Source organism: Xyrauchen texanus, chromosome 39, assembly GCF_025860055.1.
Source record: "Xyrauchen texanus isolate HMW12.3.18 chromosome 39, RBS_HiC_50CHRs, whole genome shotgun sequence".
Taxonomy (NCBI): domain Eukaryota; kingdom Metazoa; phylum Chordata; class Actinopteri; order Cypriniformes; family Catostomidae; genus Xyrauchen; species Xyrauchen texanus.
The window spans coordinates 4,969,955-4,994,111 of NC_068314.1; the positions used below are offsets into that span (position 1 = coordinate 4,969,955).

The 24,157-nt window shown below is 42.2% G+C and overlaps 1 protein-coding gene across 2 annotated transcripts in view; it reads right to left on the reverse strand.

The window, feature by feature from the left end:
• Positions 1–24,157, reverse strand: part of LOC127632380 (membrane metallo-endopeptidase-like 1) — a 40,276-nt gene that overhangs the window by 8,682 nt on the left and 7,437 nt on the right. For both annotated transcript variants that reach the window (XM_052110937.1, XM_052110938.1), the window contains 12 exons: positions 17,382–17,477; positions 14,097–14,215; positions 11,149–11,214; positions 10,923–11,057; positions 10,726–10,815; positions 9,748–9,884; positions 8,865–8,958; positions 6,226–6,354; positions 3,982–4,080; positions 3,585–3,668; positions 3,042–3,145; positions 2,888–2,946 (listed from right to left, as the gene is read on the reverse strand). In XM_052110937.1, the coding sequence (XP_051966897.1) occupies positions 2,888–2,946; positions 3,042–3,145; positions 3,585–3,668; positions 3,982–4,080; positions 6,226–6,354; positions 8,865–8,958; positions 9,748–9,884; positions 10,726–10,815; positions 10,923–11,057; positions 11,149–11,214; positions 14,097–14,215; positions 17,382–17,477 (1,212 nt within the window). The remainder of the gene's footprint in view (positions 1–2,887; positions 2,947–3,041; positions 3,146–3,584; positions 3,669–3,981; positions 4,081–6,225; positions 6,355–8,864; positions 8,959–9,747; positions 9,885–10,725; positions 10,816–10,922; positions 11,058–11,148; positions 11,215–14,096; positions 14,216–17,381; positions 17,478–24,157) is intronic.

Here is a 24,157-nt window from a genome sequence, read left to right on the forward strand (position 1 = left end):
CACAGGATTTAGGTCAACCTGGCTGACGTTGTATGCGATTTGGGAACTTCAGCGGAAACGGTTTCGCCGGGTACACCCCCACGAACCACCCACCCCCAGCATGCTCGATTGCTTCCGTCCGAGCCCGATGTGAGACCGGCTTGCCTCACGGCCAGTCTGAGTTCTCCTTTGGACCTCCTCAGGTGGATGATGACATCGCCACTGCATTGGAGAGCAGTGTGGCGTCTGATGCAGAGGACTCGACTGGGCTGCCACCTTCAGGTCTGCCCACCCATTCTGAGACTGATGCGCAGATGTCCGGCAGGAGACATCCTGTCAGGGCCACTGTGAGTGTGGGGCTGGACTGGAACATTCAACCCTCATGGCTAGATGATTGCCCCCCGGTTCTTTTCTTCCCGGAAGGGCATGATGAGATGATGAGGTTGTGGAGGGCACCTTTAACTGCCCGAAACCTTCCGAAACCACCCATCCACTCTCACTACCCTCGATGACAAAGCGGTTGTGGTGCCACTTGGCGGAATTGCCCTGCACTCCCCTCCAAGGCCTGTAAAGCGACGTTGTCCCTGACGGCTAAAGCCTACAAAGCTTCTGGACAGGCCGCCTCCGCCTTGCATGCTATGGCCCTCCTGCAAGTCCACCAGGCCAAAGCACTGAAAGAACTCTGCTTGGGTAATCCTGATCCTGATGTACTGTAGCAACTGCGCTCAGTCACTGACCTTGCTTCCGGGTCATGGAGTTCACCGTGCTGGCACTCGGACAGGCAATGGCCTCCCTCGTAGTCTAGGAATACCATCTCTGGCTGAACTTGGTCAAGATGCGACACAGACAAGGCGCGTTTCCTCAATGCCCCCATCTCCCAATTTGGCCTATTCGGCGACACCGTTGAAGACTTTGCCCAGCAGTTATCGGCGGGGCAGAAGCAGATGGAGGCGATTCAATAAATCATGCCTCGGCGACGTTCCACCTCAGCCAGAGCCCCGTCTGCTCGGCGAGGGCAATCCCCTGCATCTACAAAACAACAGGCAGCTCCGTCGCAACCAGGTTCCAGCTTTCAGCCCCCACATAGAGTGCCTCGCAGGAAGCGGATGCCCCCCGTCTCCAGAACTTCTTCAAGGACCCGGAAGGCTCCCAAGTGTTCCTGAGACAGGCGACCCAAGGATTGAGAGGTCCACCCTGGAGCTGGTGAACAGACCACTCCATCCCCCAGTGGAGGGCCGGGTGGAGAATCCTGTTTTTCGTTATTTGCTTTTGGGTGGATGCATAGCCTTCACCTCCACAACCGTGACTGCATCGTGCACGGAACCCTGGCTGGCCGGTTCTGATGAGGCTCCTCCTCCTCAGACACCAACTCGCCCCATGCCGGGTACGCGAAACAAGGTAAGTGCTTTGAGCCTTCCCTCAGCACACATGTCTCGGGACGCAACTTTAAAATCTTTTAAAATCTTAAAATCTATAAAAAACTATATCCATAATTACGTTTAAAACCATGATAATCCAAACAAAGAGTGAATAATATTGTGTGAATATGATTTATCACTTTGTCACCAAAACTGTCCCTCAGTGGCGTCCTTTCCACCACAACCAACAATTGTGCCTCTAATAAAGTACTTGGTTACCACAGAGACAACAGTGTCAGTGAAGAGCATGCTTGAGATGAAGTATGAAACGTGATGATTTTTGTCAATTATGTGAGGTGTTAAAATATTTTCCCAGGGTATGCTGAGTGACTCCAGTCAGTCTTCCTAAGCAACCAATTGGCCCGGTTGCTAAGGAGGTTAGAGTCACACGGGGTAGCCTCCTCATGGTCGCTATAATGTGGTGAGTTGTGTGTGGATGTCGCAGAGAATAGCTTGAAGCCTCCACACTCACTATGTCTCCACGGTGATGTGCTCTACAAGCCATGTGATAAGATGCACGGATTTACGGTCTGAGACGTGGAGGCAAATGAGATTCGTCCTCCGCTGCCCGGATTGAGGCGAGTCACTACGCCACCATGAGGACTTAGAGCGCATTGGGATTTGGGCATTCCAAATTGGGGAGAAAATCCCAAATTAAAATGTAACATTTATTTTCCACCGCAGAACGTTAGTAAACAAAATCCATAATGTCAGATGTGGTGGCAATGACATTTGTTGGTTCAGAAATATGGCAAAAAAAAAGAGATTTCTCCTGTGACCCATGCATATCCACTGTTGGACATTGTTAGTAGACAAATTAAACTAGCAAGATTGTAAATAGTGTGTTTTAAGGGAATCATTTTCTGAGTACTTAGAAGAACGTAGTTGAAGAAAATACAGAATAATGTGATGGTAATTTGTGTATACTGGACAGTAAAACACATATTAGTAACAGAAACAGAACTGCTATGTACAAACGGTCCTCTGGCTACAGCACAGCTGAAAATTAAATCACACCACCAAATCCAGCTACCTCTCTTGTCTCTAAAATAGCAATTCAGTGTGAAGTGTTTCCCAGATTGTCTAGGAACATTAAAATGTGCAATCTAAGTGTAATTTTGTAAAAAGAATTCTCCTGCAGAAAAGCTGCATAATCACTGGGCTTTTGTAATCTTATGTGTTAGCACGGGCTGAATAGTGAGCGTTCAATGCCTGCAGCACATCTCTGGAGGCCCAAGCTCTGTGGGCACTGGAGCTTGAAACTAACTTTGTTTTATCTATAAGAAAAAAAAGCACTACACACATTAGAGCCATTATGGCAATGGGCTGAGAAAGCATTTATATCGAGAGCTCTTAAAAGCTTATATGACCAGAAATAAAGTTTGGAAGTTGTGGTCGTGGACTTCCCTGCTGAAAAGAAATGCTGAGGCCAGGAAAAAAAAAAGAAAAATAAATGGTAAAATGTATGTAACTATAATTGTTGTACGTACCAATTTGGTTTCTGTTGTGCGAGTAGAATGCATTGACCACAGCAGCACCAATAATCCAGCTACAAACAAATAAAAATAAAAAACACATGAAACATACTGACAGGTTAAGAGAGAAAATAATGTTGTATCTCACTTTTATTTGTCAGTTTCGTACATGTTAGGATCGACGGGATCCCTCAGCTTTTTGTGACCTTTCTGGGCTGATGCTGCCAAATTTTCCAGAATATTTTCAAAGTAGTTTTCCTCACTGAAATTAAACTGTGTGAATAGAGAGATATATTCATGGCTTTGCAGTCAGCTATCCCTTTTAAAGGACTAATTCACCAAAATGAAAATTTCCTCATCATTTACTCACCCTCATGCCATCCCAGATGTGTATGACTTTCATTCTTCTTCTGCTCAAACAAAGATTATTAGAAGAAATATCAACTCTGTAGGTCCATACAATGCAATTTGGTCACCATTCACTTGCATTGTATGGGCCTACAGAGCAGCAATATTCTTCTAAAAATCATAATTTGTGTTCTGCAGAAGAAAGTCATACACATCTGGGATGGCATGAGGGTGAGAAAATGACAGGATAGTTGTTTTGGGTAAACTATCCTTTAAATGTTTATTCTTGTATTAATAGGAATGAGTTGTATTTATTAGATTGACATCATGTTGGATTGTTTAGTAATTATGTCAGATTCCATACGTGAGTGTATTCCTCATCTAGTTTCTTATTCTCCTCCTCAAGGATGTGGTCAGGATAACCAATCTGTTCTGATATCGCCATGGCCTGAAACATCAACACAGTCCTTCCATTAATGGATCAATTTACTCATTTACTCAGTTTAGAATAAAGCAATTATCCACTGAAAAGCGTGTCAACTACAAGTAAGCCATTTGTAGGTTGATTTCTCCGAAAAGTGAAACACTGTGACTCTGAGGAGCTATCAAAACACAAAACACACAGCAACACTGACTCAACCAATGTGTGGGTTTATGGTGAGACTATCTATTTGTACAACTAATGGAAGATGGGGGGGGGGGGGATTTGTTTGAAAACAGCTATTATTTTTCAAATTGTGTGGGTACTGCTACCATCTCACCTTCTCTCTGGCTTTTTCCTTGGACTGTTGATCCATCCAGCTCAACTCTTCCAGCGTCTCTACATAAGCCTCTTGAATCTGTCTGATCAGATTACCCACCTGAGAAACAGTAGAGAGACACATTTAAATGCAGCAAAAAACAATATAAAAAAAAGTCTATATCCAGTGTAGTCTTAATTATATCATTATAATAATCAAAAACAATAGAGCGCAACAGTGCCCACCCAATTTTCACCCATCTTGGTTCTGGAAGTATTTTCCCATTTACTTTTTCCATTGGGATTTCATAAACCCATTATAAGATGGTTCGAAGCCATGTACCAAACCAACCAGCTCTGAGGTGAAATTGAAAATTTCAAGGAAAATTCTGACTTTAAAACAAGTTAAGCTCAATCAACTGTATCCTTTTCTTTAAAAAAGCAAAAAACTTACAGTGGAAGTGAATGGGGCCAATTGGTAAACGTTAAAATACTCACTTTTTCAAAAGTATAGCCACAAGGCGTAAACTATATGTGTGTTGACATATTTTTGGTGTGATAAATACACTTACTAACCTTTTCTGTGTAAAGTTATATCCGGTTTTACCACTTCGTTGCCCTGTAGGTCTTCGCAATGCAAGTGAATGTTGACCAGAACTTTAACTCTCCAAAAATCATTAAATCAGCATAAAAGTAATTCATACGACTCCAGTGGGTAAATCCATGATTCAGAAGATATATGATAGATGTGGGTGAGAAACAGATCAATATTTACGCATTTATAACTATACAACAATTACCAAATTTGAAGAGTCTGACCAGTAGGTGGCGATATGCATGAAGAATGATAATTGCCAAAAACAAAAGAAGAATGTACTATAGAAGTGAAAGTGGAGATTTATAGTAAAAATGACTTAATTACTAATCTGTTTCTCACCCACATCTATCATGTTTCTTCTGAAGACATGGATTAAACCACTGGAGTCATATGGATTACTTTTATGCTGATTTAATGATTTTTGGAGAGTTAAAGTTCTGGTCAACATTCACTTGCATTGCGAAGACCTACAGGGCAACGAAGTGGTAAAACCGGATATAACTTTACACATTTATATATAAATTTATATATAAATTTTGGAGCTTCTGGTCACCATTCACTTGCATTGTATGGACCTACAGAGCTGAAATATTCTTCAAAAAATCTTTGTTTGTGTTCTGCAGAAGAAAGAAAGTTATACACATATAGAGTAAATGATGACAGAATTAAAATTTTTGGGTGGACTATCCCTTTAACGTCTTTTATGAGGGAATGAGCAAGAATCCCACAAAGCATTGTGAATGACGTAATTGAATTAAAAACTATGGAAAATATAAAACTATTGATTTAAAGTATAGAAACAATATATTTTATTTATATATAGGCCTACTGTATATACACCATTCAGCCACAACATCAAAACCACCTGCCTAATATTGTGTAGGACCCCCTCGTGCTATTTTGAGATGCGAGTTGGCGCTGATTTGGCGGTAACAGGGGAACCTACGCAATATAAGGCAGGTGGTTTTAATGTTGTGGCTGATCGGTGTATAATATATATATATATATATATATATACGCTTTATAATATATTTATTATAATTAATATAATAAATATTAATTGATTATTATATTTATACATTTTATTTTATTGCTCATTATTCACATAAATGCAAATATACAGAAGTTTGAAGATTGTATAGAGACCAACTCAATTGCACCATTCACAGTGGATCATGGAAGTGGGCTGTCTTTTGCCATGATTCTCTGACTGGTGGATTTACCCTCTCAGGATCTTGGATAGTGCAGTTCTTCAGCAGGAATTCCGGATTATTAATTGAATTAACAAAGATTGAGGGCTACTGCAGAAGAGTATACAATCTATCAACAACCTCGGAGCACACGATCTTAAAAAGTTTAAAGTTACTGTCCAAAATCTATTTGCAAATGGAGAAAATGAATGGGATTTTCACTTCAGGAACTGAACTGTTGCACTCTATTGTCCAATTAAGTGTGCTATGAGTCTCTCTGGATAAAAGTGTCAACTAAATAATGCCTCAATTATTTGGGAAGATTTATTCTAAAATAACTGGAGGCACAGGCACGCCAAACCACCACTGAATCAGTTGAAACAGCTAATCGTTTTTTCATTATGAAAAGCATTAAAGGAGGATTTTCCTGTTATGTCTGGTGGTGTTCTGAAGGCTGGATTGGTGTTTTTGGTCTCACCATGCGTTTGCTGTTTCCAGAGAAGGTTTCCCGTACATACAAAGCTCCGACTGCGTTTTCCATGTTGCCCTGAACGTAACGTACACAATCTCTCCACCTTGCCTCCTCTACTGTAGTGCCATGCAAAGCCTGAGAGAACACACACAGCAGTGTTTTCACCAACAATGTAAGGTGTAGGTCTTGAATATTTGGCATGTGTACGAAACATAATTTTTGAAAAGAAATCTTATACTTATTACTGTGGTAACATGTCCATAAAAAACAAGGTAACATAATTACATATTTTGGTTCTTTTTCTGTTAGTGAATGAATGCCCAAACTAATTAATAGTGTTTAAAAACAATTATAGCACAAATAAGATATTGGTAGAATTATGGTTTACATAATTACATAGCAAAGGTCAAAGATGTCTGCATTGTTTTTTAATTGAACATCTCTGACCATTGCATCTTTTTTCAGTGTAAAATAAAAATGCAGGTTAAAAAGAACTTCAACTATTAAAAAAGGAATCTCGCGTCATCTGCATTCTATTGTAATTTGTTGTGCTGCATCAAACGTTTTTATCACAAGGATGCATTTCATCTCAAAGGCCCCCTTTTCTTCGATTCACCCCCTTTAAGTTATGACAAAGCTGCGTGAAAGTTTTTTTTTAAGTTCAAAGATTTTTTTTTAAGCAAAAGAATCCGTTAGATATGGTGCCTTTATCCCACCAAAGAAGAAGAAAAAAGTAATCCTGACTTCATACCTCACAATTGCTTGATGTCAACAGTGTTGGGTGTAATGCACTAATAAGTAATTAATTACTGTAATTAAATTACTTTTTCACTGGAAAAGTAAAGTAAGGGATTACTCTTAATTTTTCAGGAATTTAATTAGTTACTTCTGATGTAATTGCGTTAAATACTGTATAGACTCTAGAACAATTCTATATAAAACAAAATGAATTTAAAATCAAAATTTAAAGGCTAATGTTAAAATATATGTTTTCTAATTTAACGCAGCCCCCTTACATTTTTGCAAGTTCATGAATATTTTATTTGATTTTATATGATTTATTTGAAAGAATTAAAAGAACAGTTTCATGTCTGTCCTTGTATTTTAATTCTGGTCGAGGTTGATAAAGAGTCTTAAAGTAAATAGTAATAAGTAATGCAATTACATTTTACAATGCAAAACTATTATTTATATTGAAAAGCCGGTTCTCGCCTCCTCCTTTCCATTGCTTGGAATAAACTTTTCCAATTTTCCTTTCCCGGGTTTCGGCACCAGTGTAAAGGTATCAATGGAAAGGAGGAGGGAGAACCGGCTTTTCAATATAAATAATAATTTAATAGTAAACTTAAAAGAAAACACAAACACACACATGACGGACATGTCCGTAAACGATCTCTCTCTCCCGCACGACACCCTGCAGTCGACCTTTATACCTCGGAGGCTTGATTAGCCTAATACGGGACCGGGTGCGTAGGATCACGACCCGGCCCCGCCCTCCGCCCTGCCACAGACCCAAACACAGAAGGGCTTTTATTAAAAAGAACAAAATACAAACAAAAAACTCTCACGAGGGAGAGAAAACCAACAAACTAAAACCAAGACCAAGACAGAACTGACTGGAGAACAGGATCATAACACGGCAACACACAGGCAGACAAATTCACAAAACAATCTGGCAGAGACATCAGTGTTTTACACGTGTTTTCGGAGTTGTTCTTTGCTCGACACGGTTCGGCGCGCTAATGTGCACTGAGTGCATTATATTTAAAGCACTCCAGATTCACTTTAATTGCACATGGCTGCGGTGGCTGCAATTTTCAATACAAATCTAACATCACTGGGTTTTTGTGAACAGAAAGGGAGAAGAGAGCATTTCACTCAACTACAAACGACAGAAATTTCGGTTCCTTCAATGTGCCAAAACAAAGGCTTGAGGGTTTAACCTCAATGCATATCAATGCCACAAGCAACTTAAAAAGTAAAAAAAAACATATACTATATAATATTTACAATAATATCTATTATCATATTTGTTATTATTATTCATATTTGTATGATTGTTATTTATTATAATTATTATCCAATAATAATATATTTCTATAATAATTTCTTAATTTAACATTGCTATTATATAGCAGTAATAAAATAATATTCAGTTTATTTTTTTATTTTTTTAATAATAATGAAAAGTGAGCTGACCCTTTTCTGACAAATTGGACAAAACGAAATTACACAGTGGGCATATGCAATGTGATTTTGAGTTTTTTTCCTCTGAGTTTCACTGTTTTATTTATTTATTTACTTTGGTTCTCTTTAAGAGGACTCAAGTGTGAATACTCTTTCTAGAACAGCATTTCCAGTCAGCAGTAGCACATTGGCAAAACATGGTTTAATTTAGTCCAAATAAATCACTTACATGTTGTTGTTTTTTATTTTAATCTTATCGCAGATCAAATCACAATCGCAATATTTTTCTAAATGATCGATTTTATAAAAATCTATATCTTGTTCAAATCATTCGGCCCCAACTGATCCTCTCAGCCTATATCTACAGACTCTGAATACAGTTTTAAAGGCATTGAAAACAGGCAAAGTTAAATGCCATGTGAGCTCTCCACTGTTTGTCTTTGTTCAGTGCCACTGACCTTTCTGTAGTGCGCTCTCACATCTTTGAAGCGACGGCTCAGACTGCTCACCCGCTCCATGATGAGCATCCAGGACAGATAGTTCTGCAGAGTCCTGTGGAGATCACATGATTGGAGATTATTTATATTTAATGTGACTAAACAAAAATAAATATGCATTTTATGATCTTGAACAATATGGGTTTGCAGTGGAGTATTTCATTGTACATGTTAGGTATTTGTACTTAAGTGGTGGGTAGATTACTTCTGAAATGTAATCTGCTACTGATTACAAATTACATAACTACAATTATAATCAGTGATGGAATACTTTATAGGTAATCTAATCTGATTACATTTGGATTACTCATTGCATGTTTTGATTAAATCAACCCCCCTGTGGCGATTCTTTGAAAGTCAAGACTTTAAAGGAACAAATCTGATTGTGCACATAAAAAAATGTAATTGATTTTTGTAATCTGATTACATAATTAAGATTACATGTAGTCTTACACTACCCTGCACTGTCTATATTGTATTGTACCATAAGTTGTTTTTAAATCAGTCAAGTCTATATGCTTTTAGCAACAACAACAAAAATGAGATCACAAATGAGATCTTTTTAATTTTCCAATTGTTTCGCTTGCAAAACAATGACATTAAATGGAGAGCTTTGCTCAAGTCTCAAGACTTTTGTTATTGTTTTGAGAAAAAGATTCCTCTAGTGTTTTAGAAGAGATCCAAACAATGTCTCTAAACTGTGCTCAGATTTGCCCAGATAGCAAAGTCTACAATCAAAAGTCAGAGATCTCAATATGAAAAAGATTGACAAAATGCCAAATCATGAATCTAAAACCAAATTGCATTTTACAGTTCATGCATTAAAAACAAGAAATATCTGCACCTGTGACTGTGTTTAAAGAGGACATCACTGAGCTTCTCGAGATACGGTGAGCAGTACACAACAATGGGTTCTTCTGGTTGCACCGTAATCGAAACGCTTGACATGATTCCATGTATGTAGCGTGTCCAATTAAAGCCCTGGAATTTCATGAAGAGGTACGAGATAAGCATGTCTTTTTGATTTAGAGAAAAAACAAACAACCTTTATATCAACTTTCAGTTACTTTGATTTTCACATGTAGTATAATGTTGATGGATCAAAACCCTTGTTTTTCCTAGACCAACGTTCCTATCAACCAATCAGATTTTAGGGATAGTTAATGGTTAGAGTTAGAAGGTCGATTCAGGAATACGTCCTACTTGGCAAAAGCTTGGCCCAAATTTGGCAGACACATATGTTGGTGTTTCATCACCTTCAGCCTTTTCATGTTCCAGGGGTTGTTCTTTATTGAAATTAACATATTTAAACTTTTTTCTTTGTTATATGAAGGTTACATAATTTTTTTTGAGGGCTGGGAAATTTTACATAAACAATTGCAATTGATGCAGTTTTATTCACTTCCTGAAACTTCCCACTTTCTGTGGCTAAAATGGCCACATATACATTTTCCAGGACATACATGCTCAACTCGACAGCACATTCTAGCACAGAAACTGATTGTGCGGAGCATTGCACACTTATTCATTCATTACTTTGAGACAAAGTATAAAGTTAATATATTTATGGTTATATTTTAATGTTTTAATGTACCATGATTAATGGCAATCAATAACAGGAAAATGTGTGACTACTTCATAAAAAAAATTCAATTAAAAGCTCTTTAATTAATTAAGACTACTTTCTAGAAGTCCGCAGTGCTAAAAGTGCTCAAAGTAGAAGAAGCACCAATATATTATTATATATAAATGCCCTTTAGCTGCAAAACGTTATTTTCCCCCTACTGGAAAGCTTGACCAAAGTTTCCTTTTCTTCACTTACATTGAGGTTGAATGTTTGCTGCACCTCTGTCAGTGTCATTTTATTGTACAGCACTGTGATGTCATTGCGTTCTTCAGCAGGTGAGGTAGCCTGTGAATGCATTGGACAGAATCAGCTGCAAATTCTCCAGGTGATGATTGATTTTTTTTCAGTTGACAAGTTTTACTCACATTACAAACGTATCATTGTAAACTCACGTTAGCAAGATCTGTCTCCAACTCCAAAACCTGAGTCATCTCCTCCCACACGCGGTCTTCATCTTGGGTCAAGTTCCGGTCTTCTCGCGCAATCCTTGCCATGGAAACCATGAACTCCAGGTAGGCCTTGCGCACCTACCCACAAATACAAAAGGGGAAGTCATTGATTTTTATAATTATAATAAGCACATAGAGAAAGAATGTCTGTCACAAAAAGATACAATACCTTCTTATAGTTTCCATCACTGAGGTAATAATCTCTCGAAGGCATGCCTAGTGCTGGCTGGTCAACCTGTGAAAACAGAAGATGATTAGATCATTCGTTATGACTTTGCAACTGATTGGATTGCTGTTCTTTAGCGCTTTGTTTGGTACTATATGCATGAGATCACCTAAGATTCCTGCGTTCATAATTAAACCATCATAAATTTACTGGCTTTAGGTTTTATTAGCTCGAGTTCCAAATGGCATTTTAATCAGGATTTATGATGTAACATAAAAAGCAGCTAGTTAGGGCTGATTTAGCACTAAACTCATGCTAAAACAAAGAGCGAACCCTTACAAAATATACTGTGGCGGTACAGAGATGTAACAAATGGTAATAATATGGTTCTTCAAAGGTATTTCAAAGGATGTACTACAGTTACAAAAATTGTTTTTTGGACATGTACCGTGGTAGTCTTGGATGTACCTTGGAGTATGTATTAACCATGGCTAGTACCATGGTATGTATTAGTACATGTATATATATATATATATATATATATATATATATATATATATATATATATATACACACACACATACACACTGACAGCCAAAAGTTTGGAATAATGTGCAGATTTTGCTCTCAAGGAAAGAAATTGGTACTTTTTCACCAAAGTGCCATTCAACTGATCACAATGTATAGTCAGGACATTAATGAAATTATTATTACAATTTGAATTTTTTTTTCAGAACTTCTGAAACGACTTCAGAGAGTTCTCATCAAAGAAATCCTCCATGTGCAGCAATGACAGCTTTGAAGATCCTTGGCAATCTAGCTGTCAGTTTGTCCAGATACTCAGGTGACCTTTCACCCCACACTTCCTGTAGCACTTGCCATAGATGTGACTGTCTTGTTGGGCACTTCTTACACACCTTGTGTTGATCCCACAAAAGCCCAATGTGGTTAAGATCCATAACACTATTTTCCAATTATCTGTTGTCCAATGTCTGTGTTTCGTTGCCCACTCTAACCTTTTCTTTTTGTATTTCTGTTTCAAAAGTGGCTTTTTCTTTGCAATTCGTCCCATAAGGCTGCACCCTTGATTCTTCTGTTGTACTGTTGTACATGAAACTGGTGTTGAGCGGGTAGAATTCAATGAAGCTGTCAGCTGAGGACATGTGAGGTGTCTATTTCACAAACTAGAGACTCTGATGTACTTATCCTCTTATTTAGTTGTACATCTGACCTTCCAAATCTCTTTCTGTCCTTGTTAGAGCCAGTTGTCCTTTGTCTTTGAAAACTGTAGTTTGCACCTTTCTATGAAATCTTTGCAATTTCATGCATTGTATAGCCTTCATTCCTCAAAACAATGATTGACTGATGAGTTTCTAGAGAAAGCTGTTTTTTTTTGTTGCCATTTTTGACCTAATGTTGACCTTAAGACATGCCAGTCTATTGCATACTGTGGCAACTCAAAAAGAAACACAAAGACAATGTTAAGCTTCATTTAACAAACCAAATAGCTTTCAGCTGTGTTTGATATAATGGCAAGTGATTTTCTACTACCAAATTAGCAATTTAGCATGATTACTCAAGGATAATGTGTTGGAGCGATGGCTGCTGGAAATGGGGCCTGTCTAGATTTTATAAAAAAATACTTTTTTCAAATAGCGATGGTGCTGTTTTTTACACCAGTAATGTCCTGACTATACTTTGTGATCAAAATCTGTATATTATTCCAGACCTTTGGCCGCCAGTGTATATATATGTATATAATGCCATACTATTTACTACAAACTGAGCATACACTGCATACTGTCAACTTTCATTATTAAATAGTATGTGAAACAGTATATGCATTACATCTATGTGTGTGTGTGTGTGTGTGTGTGTGTGTGTGTGAATGTGTGTGTGCGTGAATGTGAATGTGTGAATGTGTGTGTGTGTGTGTGTGTGTGTGAATGTGTGTGTGTATGTGTGTATGTGTGAATGTGTGTGTGTGTGTGTGTGTGTGTGTGTGTGAGCGTGTATTTATCACTTTGTGGGGACCAAATGTCCCCATAAGGATAGTAAAACCCGAAATGTTTGACCTTGTGGGGACATTTTGTCGGTCCCCATGAGGAAAACAGCTTATAAATCATACTAAATTATGTTTTTTGAAAATGTAAAAATGCAGAAAGTTTTCTGTGAGGGTTAGGTTTAGGGGTAGGGTTAGGTTTAGGGGATAGAATATAAAGTTTGTACAGTATAAAAACCATTATGTCTATGGAAAGTCCCCATAAAACATGGAAACACAACGATGTGTGTGTGTGTGTGTGTGTGTGTGTGTGTGTGTGTGTGTGTGTGTGTGTGTGTGTGTGTGTGTGTGTGTGTGCGTGCGTGCGTGCGTGCGTGCGTGCGTGCGTGCGTGTGTGCGCGCAATAGTAATGTAGCGGTAATGGGGGAGCGGTAATGTAGCGGTTAGCGTGCTGTGCTACGAACCTGGCGACCCGAGTTCAATTCCCGCTCATGGCCAACACCAGTGACGAGTATCTGAACCGGTCCCGGGCCTCCCCTAGGTTGACTCAGCCTAAAAATGAGTACCTGGTGCGGTGTGTAAAACATCGCCACTGGGGAGACAAAGGTGGTTGGGCGTGGTGCTGGCCACCCACCCCCTCGTGTACCGTTCCGGCCTTGATAGGTGCTCGCTAACAGCACTTGCCCCTACAGTCTGTTAAGGCTAAATGGGGAATGTTTGTTTGTTTTTTTTTTGTTTGTGCAATAGTATTCTTGGAAGTACAAAATGTTGGGACAAAAATGTTCCTTGGTGGTACTGGTGACCTTGATCAGTATTAAGGTGTATATCAATATAACGTGGTTCCATGGTACATGCCTAAAAACTACAGTATGATCATAGCACATGCCCAAAATAGCACCATGTTAGTGACATATAAGAGTAAATTGGCCAGTGTATTTTGCATCTTTACATGGATAATGTAGCGGCTGGAGTCGCGGTCATCAGGCCACACAAACATCTCGAGCACTGCCTTCTTATTGTACTGGGAATTTAGAATGGCCAGCTTGTCCTCCAGGCTCCATGCTTCCTCTGTTAGAACATGTGCATTCATGAGTTTCAACAGACATTTATAGTAAAGACCCAACATAATCCAACAAGCTATTGCTAACTAGCAATAGCAAATAGCAATAACACTGGCATACAATTTACTACAAACTAAGCAACATACACTGTATACTTCCAATTTTCATTATTAAATATTATGTGAAACAGTATATACATTATGCAGCAATAAACATTTCAAATCACAGACATTGATGCAGAAAATCATAGTCCTTTTATTTTTAAAACATAATAAATCAATCAGCAAGGGCAAAGGGGGTGTGTCTGAGTCTTTACTGCCTACATAGGTAGCTGCTTTCTGAGGGCCGTTTAGACCAGATGTCTTTTAGAATGAAGGTGTCTTGAGACGGGCTTGTGATACTGTGTCTAAAAAGACGTGGCACAATGGTCAAAAACGTCAGTCTAGGGGGCCTGGGTAGCTCAGTGGTAAAGACGCTGGCTACCACCCCTAGAGTTCGCTAGTTGGATTCCCAGCTAGGGGAGGGAGGGTAGAGTCACAAGAGGTAGCCTCCTTGTGGTCGCAATTAATGTGGTTCGTTCTAGTTGGGGCGCATGGTGAATTGTGCGTGGATGCCACGTTGGATGGCGTCAAGCCTCCACATGCGCTACGTCTCTGTGGCAATGCGCTCAACAAGCCATGCGATACGATGCACGGGTTGACGTTCTCAGACGCAAAAATGTTGGTCTAATGCACGGTCCCTTCGGCAGCATTCTAACTGAAATGGAACCTCATTCATGACCATTATGGCATGCTCTAAATAATGCATGTGTCTTTCAAATAATCTTCCAAAAGTGATCTGAACAAGAAATTTGAATAACAACTGATGCCTATGATGTTTGGCACTAGCATGTTGCTAAGCTAATGTCACAATAATCTGATAAGTATAAAAGTACACAACACATAAAAATGCTGGGTAAAAAGGCAACATTTTAATTAAATTGAACAATTTTGATGGATACCTTTCAAAACTGAATTATCCTGCTGAAAAGAAAAACAATGGAAAAAGAGTGCAGACAGACACAAAAACATGTTTGGTGTGAACGGCCACTAAGGCAGCATCCGAACTGAAATGGAATCTCATAAGTGTCCATTATGATATGCTCTACATAGGCAGCAACTACTGTACTTGTGTCATAAAAATAGCCTGTGCACAAAAAACTCTTCAATAACGTCACAATACTCTAATACCAGTTAGCATAAAAATAAACAGCACACACAACACGCACATAAAATATTTCTGTATTGAAGTCTGGCTTTAGCAAGCTGCTAAGCAAATGTTGCTATACTCTAATAAGCATAAAAGTACAAAGGACAAACAAAAATTGGGTAAAATAATATATTTTTTAAATTGAATTGACCAATTTTTTATCTATACCATTCGGTATTGAATTACCCTACTAAAAAAATATATCTTAAACCAGCCTAAGCTGGTTCATATAGTGTACGGATGTCTCGTATTTTTACCTAAATTAAAATATTATCCTGTATTAAATTGGTGAAATATGGCAAACCCCCACCATGTAATCTTATCTAAAACTGAAGGAAATATTTTAAAACTATTAATTTTAAGACATTGATTATGAGTAAAGAAAATAAATGTTGTATTGCAAAATATTCAGATTTATGCAAATATACAACCCCAATTCTGAAAAGTTGGGACAGTAGGGAAAATGCTAATAAAAACAAAAATAAGTAATTCTATTCATGTTGTACTATATTGAAAGCACCACAACAACACATTGTTTGATGTTTTACTTTGTGTTTTACCTTGTTTAAATTTAGATGATTCCAACACGCTCTAAAAAAAGTTGGAACCATCAAGAGTTTACCACTGTGTAACATCACCTTATCTTCAAATAACACTTTTTAAGCATATGGGCACTGAAGACACACTTCTTTTGTGCACTTCATAATTTGCCACATATTCTCAACTGGAGACAGGTCAAGACTGCAGGCAGGACAATCTTACACCCTCATTCTTTTCCTACATAGCCATGCAGCTGTAGTCCAGGCAGAATGTGGTTTGGCGTTGTCCTGCTGGGAAACCACTTCTGAATGCACGTGATCTCTGATCCCTCAAATGTCACTGTCTGTTAAACGTTTCTGTCATTCATCTGTAATGGATATCATGACGTTGGCTCGTGAAAACTTTGGTTAACTTTTGTCAGTCAACACCATTCGCCACTGCATCCACAGATGCAAGTTAAGGCTTTATTATGCAAAGGAGAAGCTATACATCAACACTGTCTAGAAGTGCTGCTGACTTTTCAGGGCTTGGTTTCATCTGAGATTGAAAGTGGAACAGTGGAATCGTGTTTTCTGGTCCGACGAATCCAGATTTTATATAGATTTCAGAAAACGCATACTGTTGTGTCCATGCCAAAGAGAAAAAGGACCATCCAAGCTGCTATCAGCTTCAGGACTAAAAGCCAGTGTCTGTCTTGCAATGGGGGTGTGTCAGTGCCCATGGCATGGGTAACTCACACATCTGTGAGGGCACCACTAATGCAGAAAGAAATGTACACAATTTGGAGCAGCATATACTGCCATCCAGGTGGCATCTTTTCTAGGGACATACCTGCATTGTCCAGCAGGACAACGCCACACAACATACTGCCAAGATTACAAGTGCATGGCTGCATAAAAAGAGAGTACTGGTGCTAGATTGGCCTCCCTGTAAGCCTGACCTGTCTCCAGTTTAAATTGTGCGGCACATTATAAAGTCCAGACTATGGCAATGAAGGTCCCATATAATTACATTTTCCATACTGTCCCAACATTCGGTATAAGTAGTTTGAGAGTCGATTGCATCATTTGCAGTCTATCACGGAAGTGGACATTCTGCAATCTTCATCTATTTCTTTTAATTATTATGCTCTGTCTCATGCCAGCAATCTATAATGAGCCATAATGCCAATCATCACGTTGGGTCGCCTTATCATCCCCACAATTGACAGATGAGCAGGGCAGCCATTGCTCTTTGAAACCACTGGATCTTTCTGTCAGTCTAGTCCTTATCAACTTGCAGCGACAGCGTGGCTGCAGCATTGTGTTTATCCCATTTAGATAAGCCTGAGATCCTGTCATTCTCTGTGAGAGAGAATTAGTGACAGTCACTGCTATCTCCAGTACCTGATGTGCTGTTCCAGACATCAGAGGCAACAGGCCAGTCGCCGATGCTGTCGATGAGTCTGAGAAGAGGCTGCGAGTCGCGCTGCTCAATTAAATCTATAGAGGGCAGCAGAGAGACAAGACGGGAAAAGTTTGTTTTGACTACAAATAGCAGCTCAATTACAGTACAATAAACAGTCTGAGACCACTTCTGAAAATCCTAATATTTAACATTATTTTCTAATTAAATATAATAAATTATCATAACAAAATATATTTTTAGCATAATGATTAAAGTGAAAAGTTGAACTTAAAATTGACATGAATTTTTGAATTTTTCAGTATTTGGTATGACCCTTTTTTGCTTTATTGACAGCATACACTCAAGCTGAATACCGCAAATTTGTGCAAAACCTGATGTTCCATGTTATCCAACTTGGTTTGAGAATGTTTCAAAGAGCATCTTGTGTGTTTCAAATAAAAAAGGTTATCTGACCTTTTGTACAAAGGAGTAAAAATGCTCAATGTCAATATTTGCTTACATTTCATTAATGATGTAATTCTCATTCGCACTTGATTTTTTTCTTGGAGTTAACAATTTTGTTATTTTCTTTTGGAACATGAAAAGGGAAGTCTGAAATCATTGTAAAACATTTTGAAAATATTTTTGAAGCATGTCCAGATAAAGTAGTATTTAAAAAAATAATAAACATTTATTAAAACAGGTTAAAATGTCAACATTTAGTGGAGAGGCTCTAAAAAATGTAACACACTAAGTGTAAATGACCCATCTTGTTGGCAAAGGCTATTTATACTAACTCTGCCCACCAACGCTGAGACCAAGCTCAAGATAGCCGCAACAATTTTCTTATGGGTCATCTGCTGGTCAAATGGTCGTGATGGGGCAGAGACATTGAACAGTTTAAAGCAATAGTTCAACCAAAAATTGAAATTCTCTCATCAATTACTAGCCCTCATGCCATCCCAGATGTGTATGACTTTTTTTCTTCTGCAGAAAACAAATGAAGATTTTTAGAAGAGTATCTCAGATCTGTAGGTCTTCACAATGCAAGTGAATGGGTGCCAAAATATTGACGCTCCAAAAAGCACAAAGGCATCATAAAAGTAATCCATACGCCTCCAGTGATTTAATCCATATCTTCAGAAGTGATATGGGTGAGAAACAGATCAATATTTTAGTGCTTCTTTGTTAGAAAGTTCTACTTTCTAACAAAGTTCTACATTCGACTTTCAGTTTCATCATACTACGTTGGTGGAATGACCTTCCCAACTCCATCCGTGAAGCTGACTCACTCTCTGTCTTCAAAAAACGACTTCATCCATGAGCACTTAAACAATTCTTGTTGCACTTTAATCTGAATTGAATACTATTCTGATGCTAGTGAAACTTTGTAGAATGGCACTTTTCATACCACTGTCTCCTTAAGATGATTAGCTTATGTTTTCCTCTTTTCTAAATTGCTTTGGATAAAAGCATCTTCCAAATGAATAACTGTGAATGTAAATGTAGAAAGTCCTCTACCTGCCCAGTAGGGGGCACTATGCATGAAGAATATCAATCACCGAAAACACAGAAGAAGAAGAATGCGAAAGTAATCTGTTTCTCTGTTTCACAGCTGCACCTATCATATCGCTTCTGAAGATATTTATTTAACTTTTGGATTACTTTTATGCTGACTTATGTGATTTTTGGAGCTTAAAAAGGTTGGCACCCATTCACTTGCATTGTATGGACCTACAGAGCTGAAATATTCTTCTAAAAATCAGTATTTTTAGGTTTTGGTTCAGCAGATGAAAGAAAGTCATACACATCTGGGATGGCATGAGGGTGAGTAAACAATGAGAGAATTTTCATATTAGGGTGAAATATTCCTTTAACGGTTTAGATGTTTAATGGGTTAAGAGAACGCAGAACAGAGTGCTTATTTTTTTACAATGGTGTGAAAATGCTTTGTCTGCTGACGATCTGGGTTCGAATCCTGTCATTTGTCATACTTTTTCCTATGTTACCACTCTTAAAATTTCCTATAATACTATTAATGATAATACAAAAGTAGTGATTTGGTCACAATGAAGGTCGGAGAGTTGAGAGAAGGGTTTGATATGGGTCAAATTAACCATGGTTTTACTGTAGTAATATTGTATTAGCCATGTTTTTTGGTGGAAACGTCTAGGTTACATATGTAACCTCCGTTCCCCGATGGAGGGAACGAGACGTTGTGTCAGAGAAGCGACACTAGGGGTCTCTCTTGAGCGCTGATATTCACCTCTGAACTATGAAAAAAGGCCAATGAGAGTTGGCAACCAGTATTTGCATGTCCCGCCCCTGGACATACGGGTATTTAAGCGGCGCAAATTCAGGATTTTTCTGAGGAGCCGGAAATGGTCTGGCCACAACAGGGGCTCGGCTCAGCGACGTGGCAGGGGAGACACAATGTCTCGTTCCCTCCATCGGGGAACGGAGGTTACATACGTAACCTAGACGTTCCCCTTCTGTCGCTCTCTCCACGTTGTGTCAGAGAAGCGACACTAGGGGTCCACTTAAAAAGAGCCATGCGCTGAACCGTGTACGTGATCTGCTGATACAGGAGCGAGCAGGTATTCCTACGTGCAGAACGACCAACTGTATCAGGCTGCACGTACCCTTCCCCAATGCCCCATTTAAGCCATCAGGATTCCTTATCGTTACCCTGGAGGGGGGAACAAGGTGATGGCCGCCAAAATGGGAATGGGCCAGCCTGGCTGGGCCTCTTTTCTCTCTATGTTTCTCGCATAGAGCAACTACGGCCGGGGCCCTTACACGCATTGAGGGAAGGGGGTCTTAGCCCTTATTAGGGCGGAGAAGACCCTGCAGAGGCCACACCTACCCGGGAGGGGAGGTACATTTTGAGTGGCAAATACATCGCATGGCCTATACTTAGGTCTTATGCGGAAAAGTAGTGCGGTGGTAGATCCAGCCTCGCAGAGGGGGGAAGCATACAGCACGGCAACCGAGGCACCTATACCAGTACAGGGTAGCTTGCAGTACCCGCAGTGGTTTGGGTCGGCGAGTTCCTCCACAGAACTGCGACCCACGAGGGCTAGGGAGGAGTCAACCAGTGTCCCAAACCTGGGATCTCCTGGGAATGAAGGCGCACTGTTTCCCCTGGTTAGGGGGAAGGGCGCTGGGTGCAAGCGATTCACCCGGTCAGATCGTGGACGTGCCACCGAGTTGTACGGGCTCGGTACCTGAGAGAACACGGGACGATACTGATTCAACTCGGAGATTGTAGAATCTCGCAAAAGTGTTAGGTGTTGCCCAGCCCGCTGCTCTAAAATGTCTGCTAGGGCAGTGCCCCTAGCCAGTGCCCACGAGGATGCAACACTCCTGGTGGAGTGGGCTCGGACCCGCAAAGGGGGGGGCACGGCCTGGGTGTGATAAGCCAGGGAAATGGCGTCGACAACCCAGTGGGTGAGTCTCTGCTTGGAGACAGCATTCCATTTCTGCTGTCCCCCAAAGCAGACGAAGAGCTGCTCAGAGCGTCTGGTGCTCTGTGTGCGGTCCAGGTAAATACGTAAGGCACGTACTGGACACAGCAGTGAAAGGGCTGGGTCTGCCTCCTCCCGGGGCAGCGCTTGCAGGTTCACCACCTGATCCCTGACGGGTGTGGTAGGAACCTTGGGCACGTAGCCCGGTCGTGGTCTTAGGATCACGAAAGTGTCCGCCGGACCGAACTCCAGGCAAGCGTCGCTAACAGAGAGGTCCCCGACCCTCTTGATGGAAGCGAGCGCGATCAGCAGGGCGGTCTTGAGAGAGAGGGCCCTGAGTCCAACTGAGTCAAGCGGCTCGAAGGGGGGTCTCCGGAGTCCCATAAGGATGACCGAGAGATCCCAGGAGGGAAACAGGTTAGGCCGGGAGGGAGTCATCCTCCAGGCACCTTTTAGGAACCTGACGATTAAGTCATGCTTACCAAGAGACTTGCCGTCTACCAGTAGTCGTGGTGGGCCGATGATAGCGCAACATACACCTCGAGGGTGGAGGGGGACAGCCTCCTCTCCAGCCTCTCCTGAAGAAACACGAGCACTGACCTAACTGCGCACTTCTGCGGGTCTTCGGCTCGGGAAGAACACCAGTCCGCGAACAGACGCCACTTTAGGGCGTAAAGATGCCTGGTCGAAGGGGCTCTGGTTTGGTTAATAGTGTCTATGACGGCCGAAGGTAGGCCGGCTAGATCCTCCGCGTCCCATCCAGGGACCAGACGTGGAGATTCCAGAGGTCTGGATGCGGATGCCAGAGCGTGCCCCGTCCCTGAGAAAGAAGGTCCTTCCTCAGGGGAATTCGCCAGGGAGGGGCTGTCATGAGGAGCGTGAGATCCGAAAACCACGTCCGGTTGGGCCAGTAGGGGGCCACCAGAGTGACTTGCTCCTTGTCCTCCCTGACCTTGCATAGCACCTGTGCAAGAAGGCTCACTGGGGGAAAAGCGTACTTGCGCAACCCCGCGGGCCAGCTGTGCACCAGAGCATCTGTCCCAAGGGGAGCCTCTGTGAGGGCATACCAGAGCGGACAGTGGGAGGTTTCCTGGGAGGCAAACAGGTCTACCTGGGCCTTGCCGAACCTGTCCCAAATCAGCTGGACCGATTGGGGTGGAGCCTCCACTCTCCGCCGGGCAAGTTTTGTCTTGACAGCGGCCCGCTATCACATTGAGGTTGCCGGGGATGTGAGTGGCGCGCAGTGACTCAAGTCGCTGCTGACTCCAAAGGAGGAGACGACGGGCGAGCTGTGACATGTGGAGGGAGCGTACTCCGCCTTGGCGGGTTATGTAGGCCACCACCGTGGTGCTGTCTGTCCTGAATAGGACGTGCTTGCCACGAATCAACGGAAGAAATTTCTTCAGGGCAAGAAAAACAGCCAGCAGCTCTAGGCAGTTGATGTGCCAGCGCAGCGGGCCTCGGTTCCACCGGCCTGCGGCTGCGCGCCCGTTGCAAACAGCGCCCCAACCCAATTTGGAGGCGTCGGTTGTAACCAGAACGCGACGGGACACCTGCTGCAAGGGTACTCCTGCCCGTAGAAAGCAGAGGTCTGTCCAGGGTTTGAAGGTTTGGCGGCAGGCAGGGGTAACTTCCACGCCGTGCGTGCCGTGGCGCCATGCTCGTCTCGGGACTCGAGTCTGGAGCCAATGCTGAAGTGGTCTCATATGCATCAACCCCAGTGGCGCGGCTGCCGCGGAGGATGCCATATTCCCCAGGAGCCGTTGGAAACGTTTCAAGGGGACCACGGTGCCTGGTTCGAAACAAGCGAGGTATACCAGCACTGACTGAGCACACTCGTTGGAGAGACGTGCTGTCATTGAGACTGAGTCTAACTCCAAACCGAGAAAAGAGATGCTCTGGACCGGGGTGAGCTTGCTCTTTTCCCAGTTGACCTGAAACCCTAAACGGCCGAGGTGCTCGAGCACCTGGTCTCTGTGTGCGCATATTAATTCCTGCGAGGAGGCCAAAATGAGCCAATCATCGAGGTAATTGAGTATGTGTATGCCCACTCCTCGTAGCGGGGCAAGAGCCGCCTCTGCGACCTTCGTAAGACGCGAGGGGACAGAGACAGGCCGAAGGGGAGGACTTGTACTGATACGCCTGGCCGTCGAACGCGAACCGTAGAAAGGGTCGATGTCGAGGGCGAATTGAGACGTGGAAGTACGCGTCCTTCAGGTCTACCGCTGCGAACCAATCTAGATGCCGGACGCCAGATAAAAATTTTTTCTGGGTAAGCATTTTGAACGGGAGTTTGGACAAGGTCCGATTGAAAACTCGCAGGTCCAAGAACGGTCGTATGCCGCCGCCTTTCTTGGGCACAACGAAGTAAGGGCTGTAGAAACCCTTCTTCGTTTCGGTCGGAGGGACAGGCTCTATCGCGTCCTTGATTAGAAGGGAGGCGATTTCCTCGCGCAGGGAGTGGGCATGTTCGCCGTGCACTGCGGAGGAACGAACGCCCACGAAGGGGCGGAGACCTGGCAAACTGAATTGCGTGAACCGAGTCGGATGGTCCGGTGCAGCCACCGTGATGAGCTGGGCAGTGAAAGCCATGCCTCTAAGCTCCGTGCTAGGGGCACCAAGGGGACGAGTATTTTGGACGTACCCGGCGGGGCTTCGCAGCGGTGCGGAACAGGTAACGCGGCGTTGGGAGGCGCTGTGGCATCCCGAGGCTCTGGTGCTGAGAGCAAACTCAAAGCACTTACCTTGTTCCGTGCACCCGGCAGGGGGCGGGTTCGTGACCGAGGAGGAGGTCTGATGCTGGCGTCCTCTGGACTCATCTGAACCGGCCGGCCGGGGAACAGTCGTGGGGCTGAGGGCGGGAGCACCGCATCCTGGGCGCCGAGACTGTTGAGGCCTGAAAGCACAGTGCCGTGAGAACGGCATTTGCGGGCCATGTGACCCAGAGGTAAAGGAAATAGCTCTTTTATTGAGAATTTGGGTACCGCAGCCCCCATCAGAATGCAAATGAAAAAACAAAAGATTCTCCTCCCGGCCCTCCACCGAGGGACGGATTGGTCTTACCACCTCCGGAGCTAACTTCTTGTCCTTCCAGGTCCTCGAAGGGGTCCGTGGGGCAGGGGGCGTACGCTTCCTGCGGTTTGCTCGACGCCGGGGCTGAGAGCTGGGCCCAGGTTGGGGTGGAGCAGAAGGTCTTCTGGCCGCGGGAGGACGCCCTCGGCGAGCAGGTGGGGCCTGGGCCGTGGCAGCACACATGATGTGTGAAATGGCCTCCGTCTGCTTCTTCACCAGGGAGAACTGCTGGGCAA